At 37.0% G+C, this 18,314-nt stretch overlaps 1 protein-coding gene and 1 long non-coding RNA gene across 21 annotated transcripts; both read right to left on the minus strand.

The window, feature by feature from the left end:
- Positions 1 to 9,836: 9,836 nt before the first annotated feature.
- LOC110872605 (AMP deaminase-like) lies at positions 9,837 to 14,530 on the minus strand. Of its 20 annotated transcripts, none has more exons than XR_004864960.1 (11): positions 14,463 to 14,530; positions 14,306 to 14,371; positions 14,158 to 14,203; positions 13,564 to 14,046; positions 13,138 to 13,339; positions 12,738 to 12,820; positions 12,245 to 12,398; positions 12,023 to 12,054; positions 11,798 to 11,882; positions 10,361 to 11,708; positions 9,837 to 9,851 (listed from the first exon to the last, which is right to left on the minus strand). XR_004864960.1 is itself a non-coding variant. In XM_022121433.2 (11 exons), exons 6-11 carry the CDS (start codon positions 13,177 to 13,179, stop codon positions 11,640 to 11,642), a joined length of 414 nt encoding a protein of 137 aa, XP_021977125.1. In that variant the 5' UTR covers positions 13,180 to 13,339; positions 13,564 to 13,829; positions 13,925 to 13,984; positions 14,158 to 14,203; positions 14,306 to 14,371; positions 14,463 to 14,530; the 3' UTR covers positions 11,120 to 11,639. The 20 variants fall into 20 exon arrangements, 14 of the variants coding, with proteins under 14 accessions (XP_021977125.1, XP_021977118.1, XP_035832497.1 ...); XR_004864959.1 differs by adding an exon at positions 12,471 to 12,579 and having other exon boundaries at positions 12,738 to 13,339; XM_022121433.2 differs by lacking the exon at positions 9,837 to 9,851 and having other exon boundaries at positions 11,120 to 11,708; positions 12,751 to 12,820; positions 13,176 to 13,339; positions 13,564 to 13,829; positions 13,925 to 13,984.
- A 118-nt stretch (positions 14,531 to 14,648) lies between these two features.
- LOC110872607 lies at positions 14,649 to 15,357 on the minus strand. Its single transcript, XR_002554560.2, has 3 exons — positions 15,220 to 15,357; positions 14,825 to 15,056; positions 14,649 to 14,732 (listed from the first exon to the last, which is right to left on the minus strand). It is a non-coding gene; the product is annotated as an uncharacterized LOC110872607 (long non-coding RNA).
- Positions 15,358 to 18,314: the final 2,957 nt, after the last annotated feature.

The raw sequence follows: 18,314 nt of genomic DNA on the forward strand, positions 1-18,314 counted from the left end.
TCAAAATCTCTGATTTTTTACTGATTTAAAGACCCTTTTTTGTCCTTTTCTAGAGGGGTAGTTTAGTCATTTAATTTTCATTATTTATTAAAAAACCCTCAAATATAAATCAAGTACTTGATTTGTTCAAAGGCTTGTCTGGTGGTGAGGCTGTAATCATCTTCGACGATGATTACAAAGCAGAATCAACAAAACAAAAAATCCCTTTCAAAAAAAAAAAAAACAAAACAAAACAACAAATCAAGCTCTAAAAATGGCGATCAAACCCCCTGATCATCATCATCTTCAACCTCATCATATTCAACCTGATTTAACCTGTATCCATTCATCCATTCAAAACCCCCTGATTTAACCTGTATCCATTCAAAACCCCCAATCATGGCTGAACAAGAATATGCACCAGAAGGAACCATTCAAAACCCCTAATCTGATTGAAACCCCAATCTAATAATAACCATAAAAATCTGAAACCCTAAACGAAACAGCCCAAACCCAAACCCAACATATAACCAAAACCAAACCCTAAATCGAAACAGCCGCCACCAAAAAAAAAAAACTTATCCTGATAATGAACGGAGGTCGAAGAAATCGAAGAAGATGAAGGTGGTTCGACGTAGGTGATGACAGTTGAAGTGGTGGCCGCCAGTGAAGATGACCGGTGTAGCGATAGTTACCGGAGATGGAGGTGGACGATGACGGTGAACGGCGGTTGTAACACAGGGTGTCGGAGAAGATTATGAAGGTGGAGGTGGAGGTCGCCGGAGATGAAGAAGATGAACGGAGATGTGGCCGGAGACGAACGGAGATGAAGAAGACGAACAGCGGTTGTAACACACATGCTGTTGTGTGCTGCTGTGTGTTAGGGTTTTGAATCAGATGATGATGAATCTGAGAGAGAACATTTTTAACTCTTTTTCCATGACATTAAATAGAAAAAGATTTAAAAAATGACTAAAATGCCCCTGCACTAAAGGACAAAATGATCAGTTTTAAACAGTAAAAAATCAGAGATTTTGAGTTTTGGACTAAAATGGCAACAAAATGCAAACCACAGGGACCCAGATGTAATAAGTTTGAGATTTGGACTAAAGTGGCAAAACTGGCCAAACCACAGGGACCAAAATGGCAGTTTACTCTTTTCTAAAACTAATCTCAACCCTCTAAATCTAAGATCATGACTTATTACCCTTGTTATTTATTTTACTTTTGTATTTTGATTCTAACCCAACTTTATTTATATAAGTTATTTCCCCTAATAACTACTATGGTTGTCATGTGTAGCCCATTGATTATAATTTTGCTATTTTGGAAATATTATTGTTATTTTATTTAGGTGGAACTCCAGAAGGTGAATTATTATTCTTCAAATATAATATTGTTTAAATGATGTGTAGTGAAATAATTAAAAAATATAAAAGTTATTATTATATTACTGTCATTAAAAAATATAAAACTACATATTCACAAAGTCATACTGATTTACTAAAAACATAAATGTTGATCGATTGGGGTTTACTAAAATCATAATTATTTTTTTAATCTTTTTTTAATAAACACGTTACTTGGTGATGTTGATCGGTTGGGGTTTACTAAAAACATAATTATTTTTCAATCTATTTTTAATAAACACGTTAGTTAGTGACGTTGATCGGTTGGGGTTTACTAAAACATAATTATTTTTAATCTTTTTTAATAAACACGTTAGTTGGTGACGTTGATTGGTTGGGGAAAATTGTAGCCCCACACCATTCTGCCCTAACGCTCCATTTTAGGCCATGGGGTATGGGGTTTGGGTTGCGGCGTAGGTTGAGGGAAAACGTCCAAGGCATCACCCCGGGTGGGTTTGGGTTGGGGCGTGACCCTTGGGGCTTAGGTTTCAAGTCGGGCGTGAGGCGGGGAAACCGAGCTGACATGGCGGGCTGTGTATGGCCAAAAGAAAAGAGCCGTTGGGCTAGCCGTTGGCCAACGGCTATATTAAAAAAAATTTAATTTTTTCTTCCATTTTTTTACTATAAAACTCACATTTTTCTTCCATTTTTACCACATTCAACCACATCTTCTATACATCTTCAATTCTCCTTCTACAAAACGAAAAAATGCATCCTTACAACCGTCATTTTGACCCAAGCAACCCGTATACATTCCAAGAAAATAATCCTAGCCCACCACCCACTCGTCCAATGGCTCGTCCATTTTTCATACACTCTCCTATGCCCGACATGGCGGGTTATGCATCGTATATCGGGAATCGTGTGTTTACTAACTTCCCACACACCGACGATTCGATACCTACCCCGTTTTCACAATCGCCCATCGACCTTTCACCAACCTCCATCGACCTTTCACAAAACGAATCCGTTCCCGAAACTCAACCACCCAATGATGGTCCTTCCGCATCGAAATCCATCAAAAAGAGAAGTCATAAGAAAAAACCGAGGCGGATAAAGTAGTTGAAACCGCCAAACGAAAACAACAAAAATGGATCGTTGCTGAAGAAGTTGCATTGGCGAGGGTTTTGTGTCAACAATCTCAACATTCAACTTTAGGTATTCTTAACCTTTGTTTTTATTAATGGTTATTTTTTATATAAGTTTGTAATATATTAATTTTTTTTTATTAAAATAGGAAATTCGCAACATCGAACCGCCCTGTGGGAATCGGTTAGTAGAGTATTCCATGAAGAAATGGGAAGGGAGGCTTATCGTGAAAAGGATAGCTTATCCTCAAAGTGGAGCGAGATAAGCACCCAACTTACAAAATTTAGTGGTTTTTTAAATAAAGCAAAGTAAAACCCTAAAAATGGTGAAACCGAAGCCGACATTTTGACAAATGCAGTGGTCACATTCAAATCAAATATGAAGACCGACTTCCGTTTCATGCATTGTTGGGAGATTTGTAAGTTCCATCCAAAGTGGGCGACTATCCCCATTGGTAGCGAAACTAACTCGTCTTCCAAAAGGTCAAGGGCCTCGTCCCAAACCCAATCTGATGCACGAGATCAAGAGTTTGAGGAACTTTTGGATGATTCGCCAAGCCCAAACCGGCCTGAGTATGGAAGAAATGCCTCAAAAAGGCGTGGTCAAAAATCTAGATTTGGTACGGCATCGCCTTCAGCTGGGAGTTCTGGCTCGCGTAGAGGAATATACAGCGAGCAGTTGGATGACATTTCATGCAAGTTGGATACATTCAACGTATTCCAACAACAAAGGGCCGAAATACGAAGGAGGAAAGAAGCTAGAGATGCCGCTAGAGATGCCCAGAAACAAAAACGGGATGATTTGAAATTTCTATCCCAGCACATTGATCACGTACAGGGTGACAAGTTACAACTAGTCTTGGCGTTGAGAGAAGAGATAAAAAAAACAAATATAAAAGTTAAGAATTTTTTTTTGTAATTTTCTTTATTTAAAAATATTAAAAAAAAATTAAATTTTTTGTTTTAAATAATATTAAAATAGCCCAGCGGGTCAGCCCAGCAAAGCCCACCAAACCCATGCCTCAAACCCCCGCCCCACCATACCGTGTTGAATGTGGGTTTAGCCCATGTCTGCCACCCATTCCATGTGTCAACCAATGCTCAACCCAAACCCTAATTCAAGCCCCACCATACCCTATGGTCTAAGGGAGGACCACTAGGGGCAGCAACAGAAGAGAGTGTGGGAGTACACGCATCGATAAAAATGGTAACGGAGGATGACGAAAATATAATGATGTCATGATGAAAGATCATATAATGAAAATGGATGCAAACTGGCACATTATAGTTTTAAGCAACCATTTGTGCTGTGTTCACACCTTACCGAACAGCGAAGTTAGTTGACTTTGTTATTCTTTCTTTTTTAAGGCGTGAATTATTCGCGAATGTTGAAAGGTTTAGCATATATTGTCTTAACTGGGTATGTGTTAGAGAGTTCCCTCGCACAATAGATCCTTAATTTAAACCCCTCAATGAGAAACTACTATCACCCAGACTCGAACTTGAGACCTGAAGAGGAAAACTCACCCGTGCCCACCATAGGTGGAACTTTAATACTCGTGGCTACCACTAGAGCACTAGTGGGGAAAAAAGGTAATTGCACGATATCCCTGACCGCGGGAGGGATCCCCTTCCCCAAGATAGCGACCCGGCAACGCTGCTTGGCGGTGACTACCCAGCCGTTTCGAGGGGAGCGAAGAGCCTGCAAGCAGGATTCGAACCTGATGCGGGAATATCAAGTGTCGACTCAATTATGTAATGAAATAAATCCACATTTAGTGTTCATTAAGTCTTGTTTTAATTTATGTCCATTGAGTTGATCATAAAAACTCTATATAAGTTCTCATGTAATTTGTATTGGGGGATAGTTTTTGAGTTTTATAAAATAATTGTTTTTTTCACTTCAAATTCCGTGCCTTTTGGGTGGAATTTTGGGGGTTGGGGAAGAACTACACGGATATTCGTAGAATCAACGTGTTTGATCTTCGCTTCCGTATCACGCCCTACATCAGTTGGTATCAGAGGTAAATTCCTGGCTCAAAATGGCTTGTGAGAGGGATTATCACTTGTATCACACTCTACCATGTTTTGATGAATACGAGGATGAGCAATGGTATTCTTGGGCATGCGACGATGATTCGGGTGGTACCAGTAGTGTGCTCACCATTAGACATGACCACAAAAAAGAGTCGACGATCATGGGAGCCGGTGATGACGAATCAAGTTTCAAAAGTCATAGCGTTAAGGGTGATGGTCCTACTATGGTAATGGGTGGTCCAGCGGCTACATTTGGAACTCAACCTGTTAGCATGGGGGGCTTGCAAAAAAAATTTATGAGCAAAGCAATGAAGTCGAAGGCATTAAGAAACACAATAGATTTTGGTGCTTCTCAAATTTACTTTTGTACAATTTTAAAAGGTAATTTTCCAACAAATAGTTTTGAGGAAATTATTTTGGATGATGAAAACCATGGTATACAAAATTCTCATGCTGTAAAAATCTGGTACGAGGTTCTATTTGAAAATTTGGTTGATGGCCAGATTGTGGAGGTTGGAGAAACTATGTCGTCAAAAGATGCCCCTCATATTGATCAAAATGAAGAAAAAGTTGTTAAACTTGATGGGTATTTTGTTAAAAAATATAATGAAGTCCATGGTTTACGACTATATGGTTATTTAGTTGGAACTACATTAATTGATAGGGTAAAGACAATAGTGAACAAGAAATGGTCCTATGCTCCGTTCGACCCAGGTGGTACAGGTTCAGAGTCAAATGAGATAACCCGTGAAGTAAAACTACAAATGGCGGGCCTTGATAATAATCGAAAAGAATCGGATTGATGTTCCTTTCGATCCAGGTGGCTTTAGCGTGGGACAAAACTCGGGAGATAGTTTTTGAGTTTTATAAAATAATTGTTTTTTTCACTTCAAATTCCGTGCCTTTTGTGTGGAATTTTGGGGGTTGGGGAAAATAACCGAGAACCGAACCGAAAATTACCCAACCCGACCCGAACCCAAGTACCTAGGTATTTAGATCGGTTCCAATTTTTCATATAAAATCGGGTCGGGTCGGGTCGGTTCTCGTTTCTTTTCATGGTGAAACCCGACTTTGACCTATGGACCGGAACCGACCCTATATTTAGGGTAGTGTATCGGTTCTATATTTTATGTTTGATCGGGTCGGGTCGGTTAATGGTCGGGTAGGGTCGGGTTTTTTCTTTTGCTCACCCCTAACTACACGGGTATTCGTGGAATCAACGTGTTTGATCTTCGTTTCCGTATCACGCTCTACATCAGTATCACGCGCTACATCAGAACCCGAACACTTTAGGCCTCGAACTGGTTTAAGTTAGGTGCCGGTGGCCATTGGGCTGACACCCAATGGTTCACTGGCAATGGCTTTGAGCCGGTGAAGTGGTGACGTGCATCCAATTACATATGCATTAAATTAGAGATAACAACACTAACCACCTATTATTAGGGGTGTTTTTTTCGTCAAAGTCCATGCTAAAATATAATTATTAGGATAACAAAATTAAATTGGAGATAACTATCCTCTAACAACCTCCTATTATTAGGGTTCTTTTTTTCGTCAAAGTTCATGCTAAAATATATGCTAAAATATAATGAATAATTGATTTTAATAATCCAAACTATTAGCCGTTGGCTGGTAACGATTCCCACGTATCTTAAAATAACTACTGGTGGTCCCATCTTTTCACATGTTGTAAACTAATGATTATTTACTAATAAAAACCTTAATTTTTTTGTTCCCTTATCCTTTTCGGTTTAGTAAAGGTTCATTAGTTTACAATATGTGAAAAGATGGGACCACCACGGGTTCTTTTTGAAGTTGAGACCGTTGTCGGCCAACGGCTAATAGTTAGGATTATTAAAACCCATTATTCCAAAATATAATTATTAGGATAACAAGAGTTTGTATGAATAAATTATTAGGTTACAATATTTTGTTTAAACCATGCATCCAGAAGCATTTTTAATTAAAACTAGGTTTTATACCCGCGCGCGTTGCCACGCGCTAAACCGAATCATTCTCAGTTTGATAACATAACATAATGTAGAGAACAAAACGGGTCACGATCATAGTGTATATCGCAACGCAAAGTAATATTTTTTTTTTGAATTAGGTCTGGCATAGTGATCATGTTCTCCAAGACTACAAAAAAATTTATCAAAAAATAAATAATGAGCCTTTGTTCCAGTGGCCAAGTGGGAGGCGAGAAGGTTTACTCTTTGGAGATTCCTGCCCTGGGCATCAGTTCAATTCCTAGCACATGTGCGCGCTCTAAATCTAAGGCAGCACCACTGTAACTCTGTAAGGGGGTTTTGAACCTGCGAGTTGTGCTAGGTCCTCGAGTAAGGAGAGTTTCCACTTTGCGGAGCCCTTGCCGGTTGATCTGCGCCATCCAAATAAAAATAATTCAAACCTTTATGAAATTAACTCAAGATACTACATAACTGCAATAATTCCGATTACTAATATTCTAAATCAATTGTTTGATTGATGCTATTCACACTGTAACAATTTTCCACCCCTTGTTGTCTTTCATTCTCCACAATATAAGCGCTGTAGAACAACATAGATCTGGATTAAAGAACAGTAATTTCAAAGGGAGATTTTGGAAAGTAATGGATAAAAAAAGACCTAGGGTCTGTTTGGTATGACGCAATGGAATAGATGAGGGAATGGAATGGACGAGGTGATGGAATGGACAAAGGAATGAAATGGATCATTACATTCCATAATCTTGTTTGGTTACCATGTAGGAAAGGAATACATCATTACCTTGTGTTGTTTGGTAGGTAAGAAAAGAGGAATGATTTAAATCGGCGATGGGTGGTGGCAGTGATTGATGGCGGCTAGTGGCGGTGATTGGTGGCGGCTAGTGGTGGTGGCAGCGATGGGTGGCGGTGGTCGGTAGTGGTGGTGGTGGTGGTGGTGGTGGGTGGCGGTGGTCGGTGGGTGACGGTTGTTAGCGGTGGTGGCTGCGATGGTCGGGGTTGGCGGTGGTCTGCAGTGGTAGGTGGCGGCGATGGTGGTCAATGGTGGTGGCGACAACGGTGGGTGGTGGTGGTCGACGGTAGCGGGTGCTGGCCACGGGGGATGGTGGTGGTGGTCGGAGGAGGGTGGTGGTAATTTCAGGCGGTGGTCGGTGGTCGGTGGTGGCGGGTGGCGGCGATGGTGGTGGCAACGACGACGGTGGGTGGTGGTGGTCGACGGTAGTGGGAGGTTGCTGCGGAGGATGGCGGTAGTGGTCGGGGTGGCGGTGGTTTACGATGGCGGGTGGCAGTGATGGTAGTCGATGGCAGTGGCGGTGGTCGGCGGGCGGCGGAGAACGGTGGTGGTGGTGGTCAGCGGAGGTTGGTGGTGGGTGGTGACGACGACAGGTGGTGGTGGTGGCAAATGGTGGAGGTGATGTGCGGTGTTTGTGACGTAGGCTGAGAGAGGGAATGGAATGGAAAAAAATAGGGGGAGTGGATGGAATGAATTTGAGGGAATGGAATGACTTATGTAATGGGTGATTCCATTACGTTGACCAACCAAACACACTTTTTTTCATTCCCTCGAAATAGTTCATTCCATTCCACCTCCCATTCCTTGCATAGCAAACACTATCCTAAAGTTTTTGCCGGAATTGCAAAATCCACCATCCAACACCAACTTTGTTTCTGCTCTCAAATCCATTAATTTCGCAACAACTCCAACCCTGATAAAATCATGATACACATATGATAATGTCATGATAAACACATCTATTTATTTGAAAATGAAATCTAGATTGGATTAAAGTTACTTTACGTATCTTTCTATTGTACTCAAATTCAACTCATATATTAGGTGTTCACTAACTACCAAGAAAATTTTGAAAACCTGTGGCGTAAAAAGAAAATGTGACCAAGTCAATTATATGGTGAATGGATAATAATGATAACTTTAAGTCAACAACAGATGAAAAGCCAATATAATAAAGTAGCATTGCAAATTTAACTTCATAGGAAAAACTAGGCTATCACCCGGGAACATCCCGGGTTAGGAGAACTTAATTTACAATAAACAAAAGTACAAAATAACACTTTAAACCTCTAAAGTATCCTCTTTCCCTTATCCACTCCAAATTTTTAGTTCGGTTTCATAAGTATCCCAACTTTGTCTCCATATGTATTCAAAGTTTCCATGTAAAGCAAATTCCCTTTTAGTTCATAATGATATCTCTGTATAAGAATGTTTTTGAAACCCATACGCCTAAAAAGACACATCATGGTGGATTAATAGCCAAAGGGGCCTATTGCCCATAAATTTTTTGGATCATACCAATTGTTCAATTCAGCAACATATTTCTCCTCATCATCTATCATTTGAAGTAAAATAACTTTATATGAACTCAAACTTTATCATAATCACAAAATTATAAAAGTAAGCTGTTAAATGAGCATCACCCATCCGCGAACTTCGCGAGAAGAAAAAAAATTAATTTATATTAATCGAGTTATGTCATTAAATAAAATAAAAAGGCGTGTTTTCAAACGTCATATTGTTTTATAATTGTTTTTGTTTTATAATTGTTTTGATTTAATTTACATAATAAGTGTTTCAAAAAATATTTAACCTTTGGTGTCGATACTATACGGTAACAATGACGGACCCAAGATTTTATCAAGAATTTGACGTAAAATAACACTATTTTTTTCATGGAGCGCCTCCTTCCGTTTCTTTACATGTGGGTGAACCCTTGTATGATACGGTAACGGTTAAATCAAACCGCTTATGAAGAATATTAATAAGAATAAATGTAATTAAATAATACATTAGAGTATTGTTAAACTAACATAAAACCAAATGCATATCTAAAAAGGGATGATCAACATGGTAATTAGGAATCTTTACAATGTCTTAAACTTTATGTCAGTTGCTACCATCAAATGACCAACAATGTTGGTCTCTTCTTCGCCCCCAAGTAGTAGCAACTACTAATGTGTGTTTGAAAAGTTATTTTCTTTGCACTAAAATTCAATAAAACTTGTTGGCTCATTTTCAAAATTAGTTCTTAATTAAAATTTCACCCGTCACGCGTTGCGGCGACAAAGACATGCGGCTTAAGTAACTCTTTGATTTTATAGAGTCTCTAACCCATACACTTGTATTTCATCATATTTCAAATAGCAACATGTGTAAACAAATTTTAAAATAGCCCACACAAATATGTAATCAAGCATGATGGATTACATTGGAAAACATTCGCCCAGGGTTAACAGCTTGCACCTTGCACCATAGGCGCACTTTTTAAAACCAAAGATGTTTTCACCTGTAACCCTCCTTCGTATACCATTATTCTTGATCGAGCCTTCACCATTTCCTAAAAAGTAAAATATCTCATAAATACTCAATACAATAATCTATATGGTGATATCTCCGGTTAGGCCTTTATGGTCCATACCAAGATTCTTTGTAAATCCGTGTTGTATTGAATCTAGATTAAGGGACTAAACTCTAATTTTTATATATAAATGATCTTTTTAAACAGAATTTGATAACCCCCGAACAAATATATTTTAATACCCAATTGATAACTTTTGCCATATTATGTGTATAAAAAAAGGCCTAAAGAAGATTGAAATGAGACCACCCAAGCCCACATTAGTATTCTATTGACAAAAAAAAAGTTGTTAAAATTGTCAGATGGACACCTAAGAACCCAAATTGGTAATTTAATTAAAATATTTTCACGAAAAACATACCAGATTATGTCCAAAAAAATGAGTGTTTGATAGAGAGAGCTTGAAGGGTGTTTTTCGTCTAAATAATCTCAATAATCCTATCTTAATAACACTTTTTTAATCTGATTTATATTTTAAAGTTCAGTACCTCTGTTCAAGCAGGTATAATAGGCTTGCTAGCATACATTTCTCCAAAGATACATCCTGCACTCCATAATGAGTTGCTCCGAATAGTAATTCTAGTGGTCGATACCAAAGTCACTACCCGGCTGGTCAATGGCACTGTTTGGCTATGATTAAAGAAATTCGCCAACCCAAAATAAGCTATTTTTTAAGATTCCATTATCGTCAAACAAAGATTAGACCCCTTTATGCCCCTTCATCTCTTGCATCTTTGTCCCTATCATTGCTATCAACCTCAAAAATAAGACCTTGTGTGTTCCGGAAGTAATGCCTCCAGATAGCAAATATCACAAAAAAGCACAATATCGCAAAATATTGAATTGCAAAAAACACAGAACATTCATATATTGTATCTAAAGTTTCTGAGCCATATAATTTCTCAAAACTATACACACGAAACTTGAATCAATCTAACACTCTTATAGAGCACAATCGGTTATGGTAGTGCCCATTTGATCAGTTAGATAAAAAACTTAATCCAAAATCAAAAGCATTTGTAGATTAACAGGTCAAATTGCTAACTCACCAAATATGAAATAATTTATATATTTTATAGTAGTTCATAGCCGTTATACTGAGATTCACTTTAAAAATAGATTTCTTTACCTGAAAAAAGACTTATGGAGCAATTAAGTAGAGAAGTATGGTTTACCAGCTCCTAAAAGGTTAACCCGAAATAAAAAATGCCTCTTAATAGAATATGTCAATATGCAAAAACTAAGCATCGCATTAAATGTTAAAAATATTTCATCATAAAATCAAAGGAACTAACAGTACTTTAGAAAAAACCTACATTTAATCATAATACCTTCTGAAATTTAACATATAAATGACAACAAATGATAGGTGAGGTACCTTTCGTCCCAAACACCCCACTAACACCTACATTAGACCCTACCGAAGACCCAGATTCATAAACCCATCCACTCCATGCAAAACCTTACTAATAAACCCTTCAACAGGCAGTGCCATTGTCCCACCACTATCCTCTCTTTTTTCCACCAGTTTCATATTTTCTGCATCATTCTTCGAAGCGAGAGCTACAGACTGCGGTTCTTCTTTGTAATTGCAAGTAGTGTCTCCAACTCTCCTTAAGCACAATAGCAGCTCGAAAGAAATCATAAAAGCCTTCTAGAATGCATTCTTTTATAAGGCATACATCTAAACAACCTAAGATCTTTTGTTTGTTTGATTGTGTGTTTTCTTATCTAAGGATGAGAACTGAGGCTGCTTTACCCGTCCTACTAATACTCGACTTCTTGAGGTAGTCTTGAGCGTCCTGCATACACGTAATGTATTTCCTCGGTCCATGTCTGCAAAACCCATAAAAATTATCACTAAAAAAGACAAAAACCGATTATATAATTCATTTAAGTTATAATTCAGTGTGATTAAAATTTACTTGATGACGGAATGCAATCCTCAATTTTGGTACATTTGACTTCTGTATATCATCGCTTGTAGTACTTGGTTCCAAGCCAATGTGCCTGCAATGTCAATTAGATTTCATCCCATGTATGAATATAAAAACCTAATTGAAAATCGAGATTTTACAACGTTGCCCTGTCTGTACATGTTGCTTGAGTAAATTAACGGAGAGCGTAAATGTTGTGAATCTTAATTTTACCTTTGCTGCGTGTGAGAATCCAGACTGGTAAACTGGTAAACGGAGTTAAAAAGGTAGAATATAAAATTAGATTATAAAGAAATTTATCAAATGAGTTGAAAGCTCCTAAAGTGTAGTATTTAGGAAAAAAAACATCCAAAAAACATTTTATTAAAAAACTTAGGTTACTATTAGGCACATCTGAAACACAAATTAGGTAAAAAAACCGAAAGTGTTTCTTACCTTGGCTGCAACACCGTATTCCTCTACCAAAGGTTCTTTTGTTAGATAAATTTGCAACGGGTCATCAGTTGAGAGCGAAACAAAGATGCCACGATGGAAAATCATGGGAAACGGGTTGCGATGGGAGTCTAGGAAAAGCGAATTATAACCCGATCTGAAACATAGCGTTAATTAATAATTCGTAAACTCTTTTGCAAAAGGTGAGTTTAGTGAGTTAATGGCTAACCTAAGCAAGGTAGTACATATACTTTCAGCAGCACCACAAGAGTTATTTTTTGTACTTTTGTGTATTGTAAATTAAATTTTCCAAGCCCAGGAAGTTCCTGGGTGATAGCCTAGTTGATATATAAATAACCATAAGTCAGTTGAATTATACTTATAATGTATACAACTGCATAAATCGTTTATTTAAAGATTTAGATTATGATTATAATAATATTGTTTTTGTAATCATAATTAACACATTAGTTCATGAAAAGTTACTTAAACTGACCTAAAAAATTCACCTGAGAACATTCACATTCTCTTCCTGTAGATAATTAGGCGTCATAGATTCTGCTTGAGCCAATAAGGAAGCTGCAACACACAGATATAATATAAACAAACCACATTTGCTTCTTATAACGATGGCATAAATATATACGCATTATGGATTGATCGGGGTTGTATTTATCTCAAATGAGCCAAATAAAAAGTAGCTAAAAGGGCAACGGGTCAAACAGGTTGAAGTCACCAAGCATCTATATTTTAAACATTTGACCCTCTAAATTGTTTTATTCAAAAAATTTAGATTACTTTTGAAATAATATCGTTTTTTTTATTACAAACTAACACTTCAAGTTTTTTATATAGAATATTATAATGCATAAGAAAGTGTTTATGGGTCAACCGACCCGGCCAGTAGTGAAAAGTGACCCGTTACCCAACCCACCCATCTTGGCATCTCTAACTTCTTATCAGCTGAAGGAAGTGTTGAAATCAAAATATATAGATAGGTTTTTTCTTGCGGCATCTGTTCTTTCAGCAGCACCACCAGGTAAAGAAGATTCCGTCTGCAAGACTCGAGAAATACATTGATAAAGCGAGCATTGCCCTCTGCACAAAGAGAAATATTGGTCAAGAACATGCTAATCATTCTAATCAGAACATTTGGCATACTAATCCTTTAGAAAATACTCTCTACCAAAAGTACAGGTTTTGACCCATTATATGTTTTGACCGTTAACAAATGCATATACTGATGAAGTGATGATATATATGACAACAATTAATTTTTCATTAACTTGTGCTCACATGTAAAAATCGGCTAGATTATTTACCTTCATGGTGACAACATAGGAGATTGGTTAGAACTTGGACCAGTAACGATGACCACTAAATTGCGTAAGGCGTTTGAGGAGCCTAACAATAACTCCAAGTAGAATGTTGGACGTTGAATTCTGAGGTCAAACCCAATACATGTCCAGCTGCTAATGTGAGATTAAAATCCACAACAATATCCTCTTCAGCAGGCTCACGATCATAGGAACACCAAGAGGATAAGAACTCTCTGAGGCTGTGAAAGCACTCGGGTCAAAAGTTCTGACTGCATGGATGTACAACAGTTACAAATTCGACAAAGTTGGTTTGGGTCAACCCGGCATTTTCACTATAAATTGAATTGTTGATGAATGAACCAACTTGCCAACTGATCCCATTCGCTTTGCTTCCTTCCGTATATCGACACCCTATACTCGCCACCTGGTATTTACTTGCATCAAGATCGGATAAAACTTGCTTTGTTAATTCTCCCAAGAAACGACCTGAAATCACAAGAGCTTATAATCATATATATATATATATATATATATATATATATATGTTTATAACGTGGAATTATAAATTGAAGTGTTTACTTTAAACAGCAGACGGACCTTGAATCAAATTGTCTTGCTTTAAGAAGATCTCTCTAAGTCAACTCTGTCCACAAGGGTTGTACTTGAGATTAAAACAAAATCAAAACAAAATCAAGATAAAAAAAATTCAGATGAAAACAACACCAAAAAGTCCAAAACACCTCACCTACAAAGTCCCTGCAAATCTCCCTATCTGAGAAATTCTCGAACTCAAATATGTAATTACCCTGAGCTCATTGAAAAGACATATTTAGATTCAAAGCATTCACTCAATGGCCAGACACACAAATTACAAAATAAAGTGTAAATAAAACACAAATAACCTGATCTTGAGTAAGATTAAGTAAAGCAGGTCTGTTCGCACCCTCCTTACTCGTTTTATGTCCTTAATAACAAAACAAAAAAAAAGAACAAATATAATACACTCAACATCTCTATTCAACCACATAAAATGCATTAATAAATGTAATGTAGTGTAATGTAATGATCACATTCATGAGATAATTTAACTTGCCTTTTATTAATCTAAACTCCACATTAAGCTTAACAGACAATGATGGATCATTGGGCTAAAAAACAAACCTCTCTCTCGTCTGCCAAAATGCACAATTAACAATCAACATTCAACAATTAACAAACAACGAAATCCTAAATCAACAATAATCACATTGAATATCAACTTTACCATTTTCAATATGCCACGTATGCCAGGGTCTTTAACAAACGATTTATCCTTTTTGCCCGATTTGTAACCCAAAGGAAAGACATTGCTTTCGTTTCCTCGATAACCTTTGAAACCAAAGGGGTTTTAGATACGAATATGGCCTCATTTCTGGTTATCCAAATACTCAAAAACTGTAAAAATCACCGCTTGTAAAGCTTTCTGGCATGCCTTACCTGTTCACAGCCTTATGGATCTCCAATATCAACAGTTTCGTTAGGGTTTCCGGACGAACAGTAGAACAGTAAAAACTAATTGACAATAAGTATTATAACAATAACAATTAAAACATGAAATATGATAAATTGGAGGTTTACAAAACAGTGAAGATCATGATGAAGATAAAGAAGAGATGGTACCTTGTAGATTCATTGACTTATCAGATGCTAATGAAATCGAAAGAGATGGTGATAGATTTGCTTGTCGGCGATGAACAAAATTAGGGTTTTGTAAGCTTGAATGAAAGCGTGAATGAGAAGATTGATGCGTTTGAGAGATTTAGGCTAATTAGATAGTTTTTATACCTGGGTCTAAAAAACGGGTATGGATATACCACACGCGGATCCCGTGTAAAAATAAAAGGCTTCCCACATTTTCCCGCCAAAAATCACAAATGTTTGCACTACAACGCGACACGTGTCCCACATTTTATTCATATATTATATATATAGATGTTTTGAGTTTGATCTTAAAATAAATATATACAAATGTGAATTAAAAAACACTTTACATCCGGTAGTTGAAAAAACTACTCCCATAGTTCACATTGGGCCAGGTGTGCTTCACCATTCCACCATTTTCATGTTTACATAATATGTCTTGTTCGACCCGTTTAGTAAAATAATCATATTTAAAATGTATAGAAGAAAATGATCATGCTAGCTGTTTGATAGAATTAAGCTTTGACTAATTATACAAATCAACTCGTCTGACACATTTAGTAAAATTTTAGAATAAGTAGTTTCTATCAATTTTAAAATAAGAAATTTAAATATCGCACATTTAATGGGTCTTGAATTAAATCAACAATTGTGCAAACTGAGTGAACCCAAACAGACATCACTGATGACTCGACCTAAACTGACCTGTTTAACCAGCCTGTTAGTGTTTTGTGATACAGTGGTTGATGTGTTGTGTAACTTTTGTATAGAATGCATAATGTCTTGATTGTAGGGGTACTTACTTGGAATTTATCAGTGTAAGGTGGACAAAAAGGACCTCTGTCACCTGTGACTTGGTCTTCTACTAATTGCGGTAGCCCGATACTCCAAGAAAATCTGAATATGGTGCAAATATTTTAAACATGATTGTTTGAAATTTTTGGTTGGCAAAATAAGGTTGTTGACTACCTACTACTTGTTAATTACTTCTGTTAAGTGGTGCGAGTCTTTCGTAGCCATACAGATTGAAATATAATCTTGGTAAATCATTGTTGTCAGGTATTGAGATAATGGATGCAAGGGGTCCAATTCAAAGGTTAACCTCATGTGACAATATGTTAACATAGCGCTTAACTGGACCGCAAACGTAGTCTTCGATGCGATAACACATCCGCATATTGAGCTTGATTCAGCATACTTTCTGTCTGTTATTTGCGTTATCGCCTGGATTGCATCTCCCTGTATTAAAGATCAAAAAACGCTTATTGTTATTTGTTGCATCAGAAACAAATGTAGCATGAACATAGATTAATTGTATTGTTACAAACTTGTCCAAAAGTACGTAGCAAGTGTATGGTGGCTCTAAATGGGGAATCCATTTCCTTAAGATGCGGACCCGTATAGTTGTACCGGGAGTTCCTAGTTTGAGAGCGGCAATTCTTTCGGTATCCATCATTTTACAGAGTGATTAAATGTGGTAATAGTTTTCAACCAACACTCACCCCACCAAATTGGGTGTCTTCAATGGGGTTTACTAATTGATAGATAAATTATGGTTAAGAAATACATATGATTCTAAATTAAAGTTGCTTAAATTTATAAAAATGTCACTATGATTACCTCAGTCGTCACGGTTGTTTCAGCAGGTCCAAGTATTTGTGCCCATTCTCATCTACCTCGGACATTTTTGCAAAATCGAAGAAAGCACAGACTTCCTCTATAGACCCCTTAAACAGTTGAATATCTAATTTAAAAGCAGACTCAGTGTACACTAATTTTAACAATAATAACAAAAAAATTCAAGACTAAAATGCAGTTTTAGTAAAAAGTTAGATGGCTCAAATTCTTCGATCCTAGTTGAGCACTTGCACCTGACGTTTTCCACATTTGGAGCCTTTGTAGCAGTAGATTAAAAAGGTAAACAAAATCATTTAGATAATAACTATGGATATGTATTTAACTTCACGTTTCCTTATTAGAATAAACTCTTTTTTGCCTGTCTTGAATTAGAGAATTCAGTTTCTGTAGGCTCTAATAAACAGAAAGTCCAATTACCTAATGAAGATATAATTAATCTGATTTTTTAATATTTCTTTACTTTATATAAACATTAGCTCTGGGAACAACCCGACAGACTACGAAACCCAAAGGTCGACTATATTACAAAATAACAAAATCCAAAACAGATACCATGGAGCGTGTAGGCTGAAATCTGGGTTCATCGGTCGCATTCAATTCCACCAAGCGCAAATAAAAAATGAATACCTGCATAGACGTTAAAAAAAGTGTGAACCACCCAAGTAAATCTCACTTACCCATAACACTGGTGCTAAAAATCAAATCGTCTTCAATAGCAAAAATAAGCATATCATAAGTAACATGTAATATATATCTGTTCAACAGATCAGTTTAGCTGCTATTTTGCAATCCAGTTCTGGACTTGAAAGCACACATATCTGTGGCTAAATTAAAGAAAAAAAAACATGTCAGTCCTGTAACTTTTTACTGCTTATATGTTTCGTATTCATACTACTTAACATGCATTCTTTGTTTCATCAATTTACCCCTCTGCAAGACATGTTTATTTAAGTAAACAACACCCTGCCATAAACCTATGGCAGAAAAAACGTAACAAAATTTAGTAGCAAACCTGCATACAACGGATGCGTACCTGAAACCACTTCCTTCCTCATCTCCTGCCTAAAATTACAACCCTAGGTTGATCATATTCAAATGAAGACCCTAATTTCAACAGAATTTGGGAGAATAAGTATACCTGGTGATGGAGAGGGTGAAACCCGAGCTTTAAAGTGCCTATTTCGTGAGTTATGTATGTGTTTTATGTGTTTACTTGCCTTGAATGAGATAACTACGAGTATTCATTGTTTTGCAGGTTAAACACGTAATTCGGTGAAGTTATGATGGTTAGAGATGGATTGGAATGGTTATTGCAGCTTTCGGTATGGATTCAGAATTTGTTCGGTTGGGAAAACAACTTGAGAACACAAGAAACATGGAAGAACAAAGTTCAGGGACCATTCGGTACTTAATTGGAAGTTGCTTTGTGCCTAAAT

The sequence above is a fragment of the Helianthus annuus genome, chromosome 8, assembly GCF_002127325.2.
Source record: "Helianthus annuus cultivar XRQ/B chromosome 8, HanXRQr2.0-SUNRISE, whole genome shotgun sequence".
NCBI classification, from domain to species: Eukaryota; Viridiplantae; Streptophyta; class Magnoliopsida; order Asterales; family Asteraceae; genus Helianthus; species Helianthus annuus.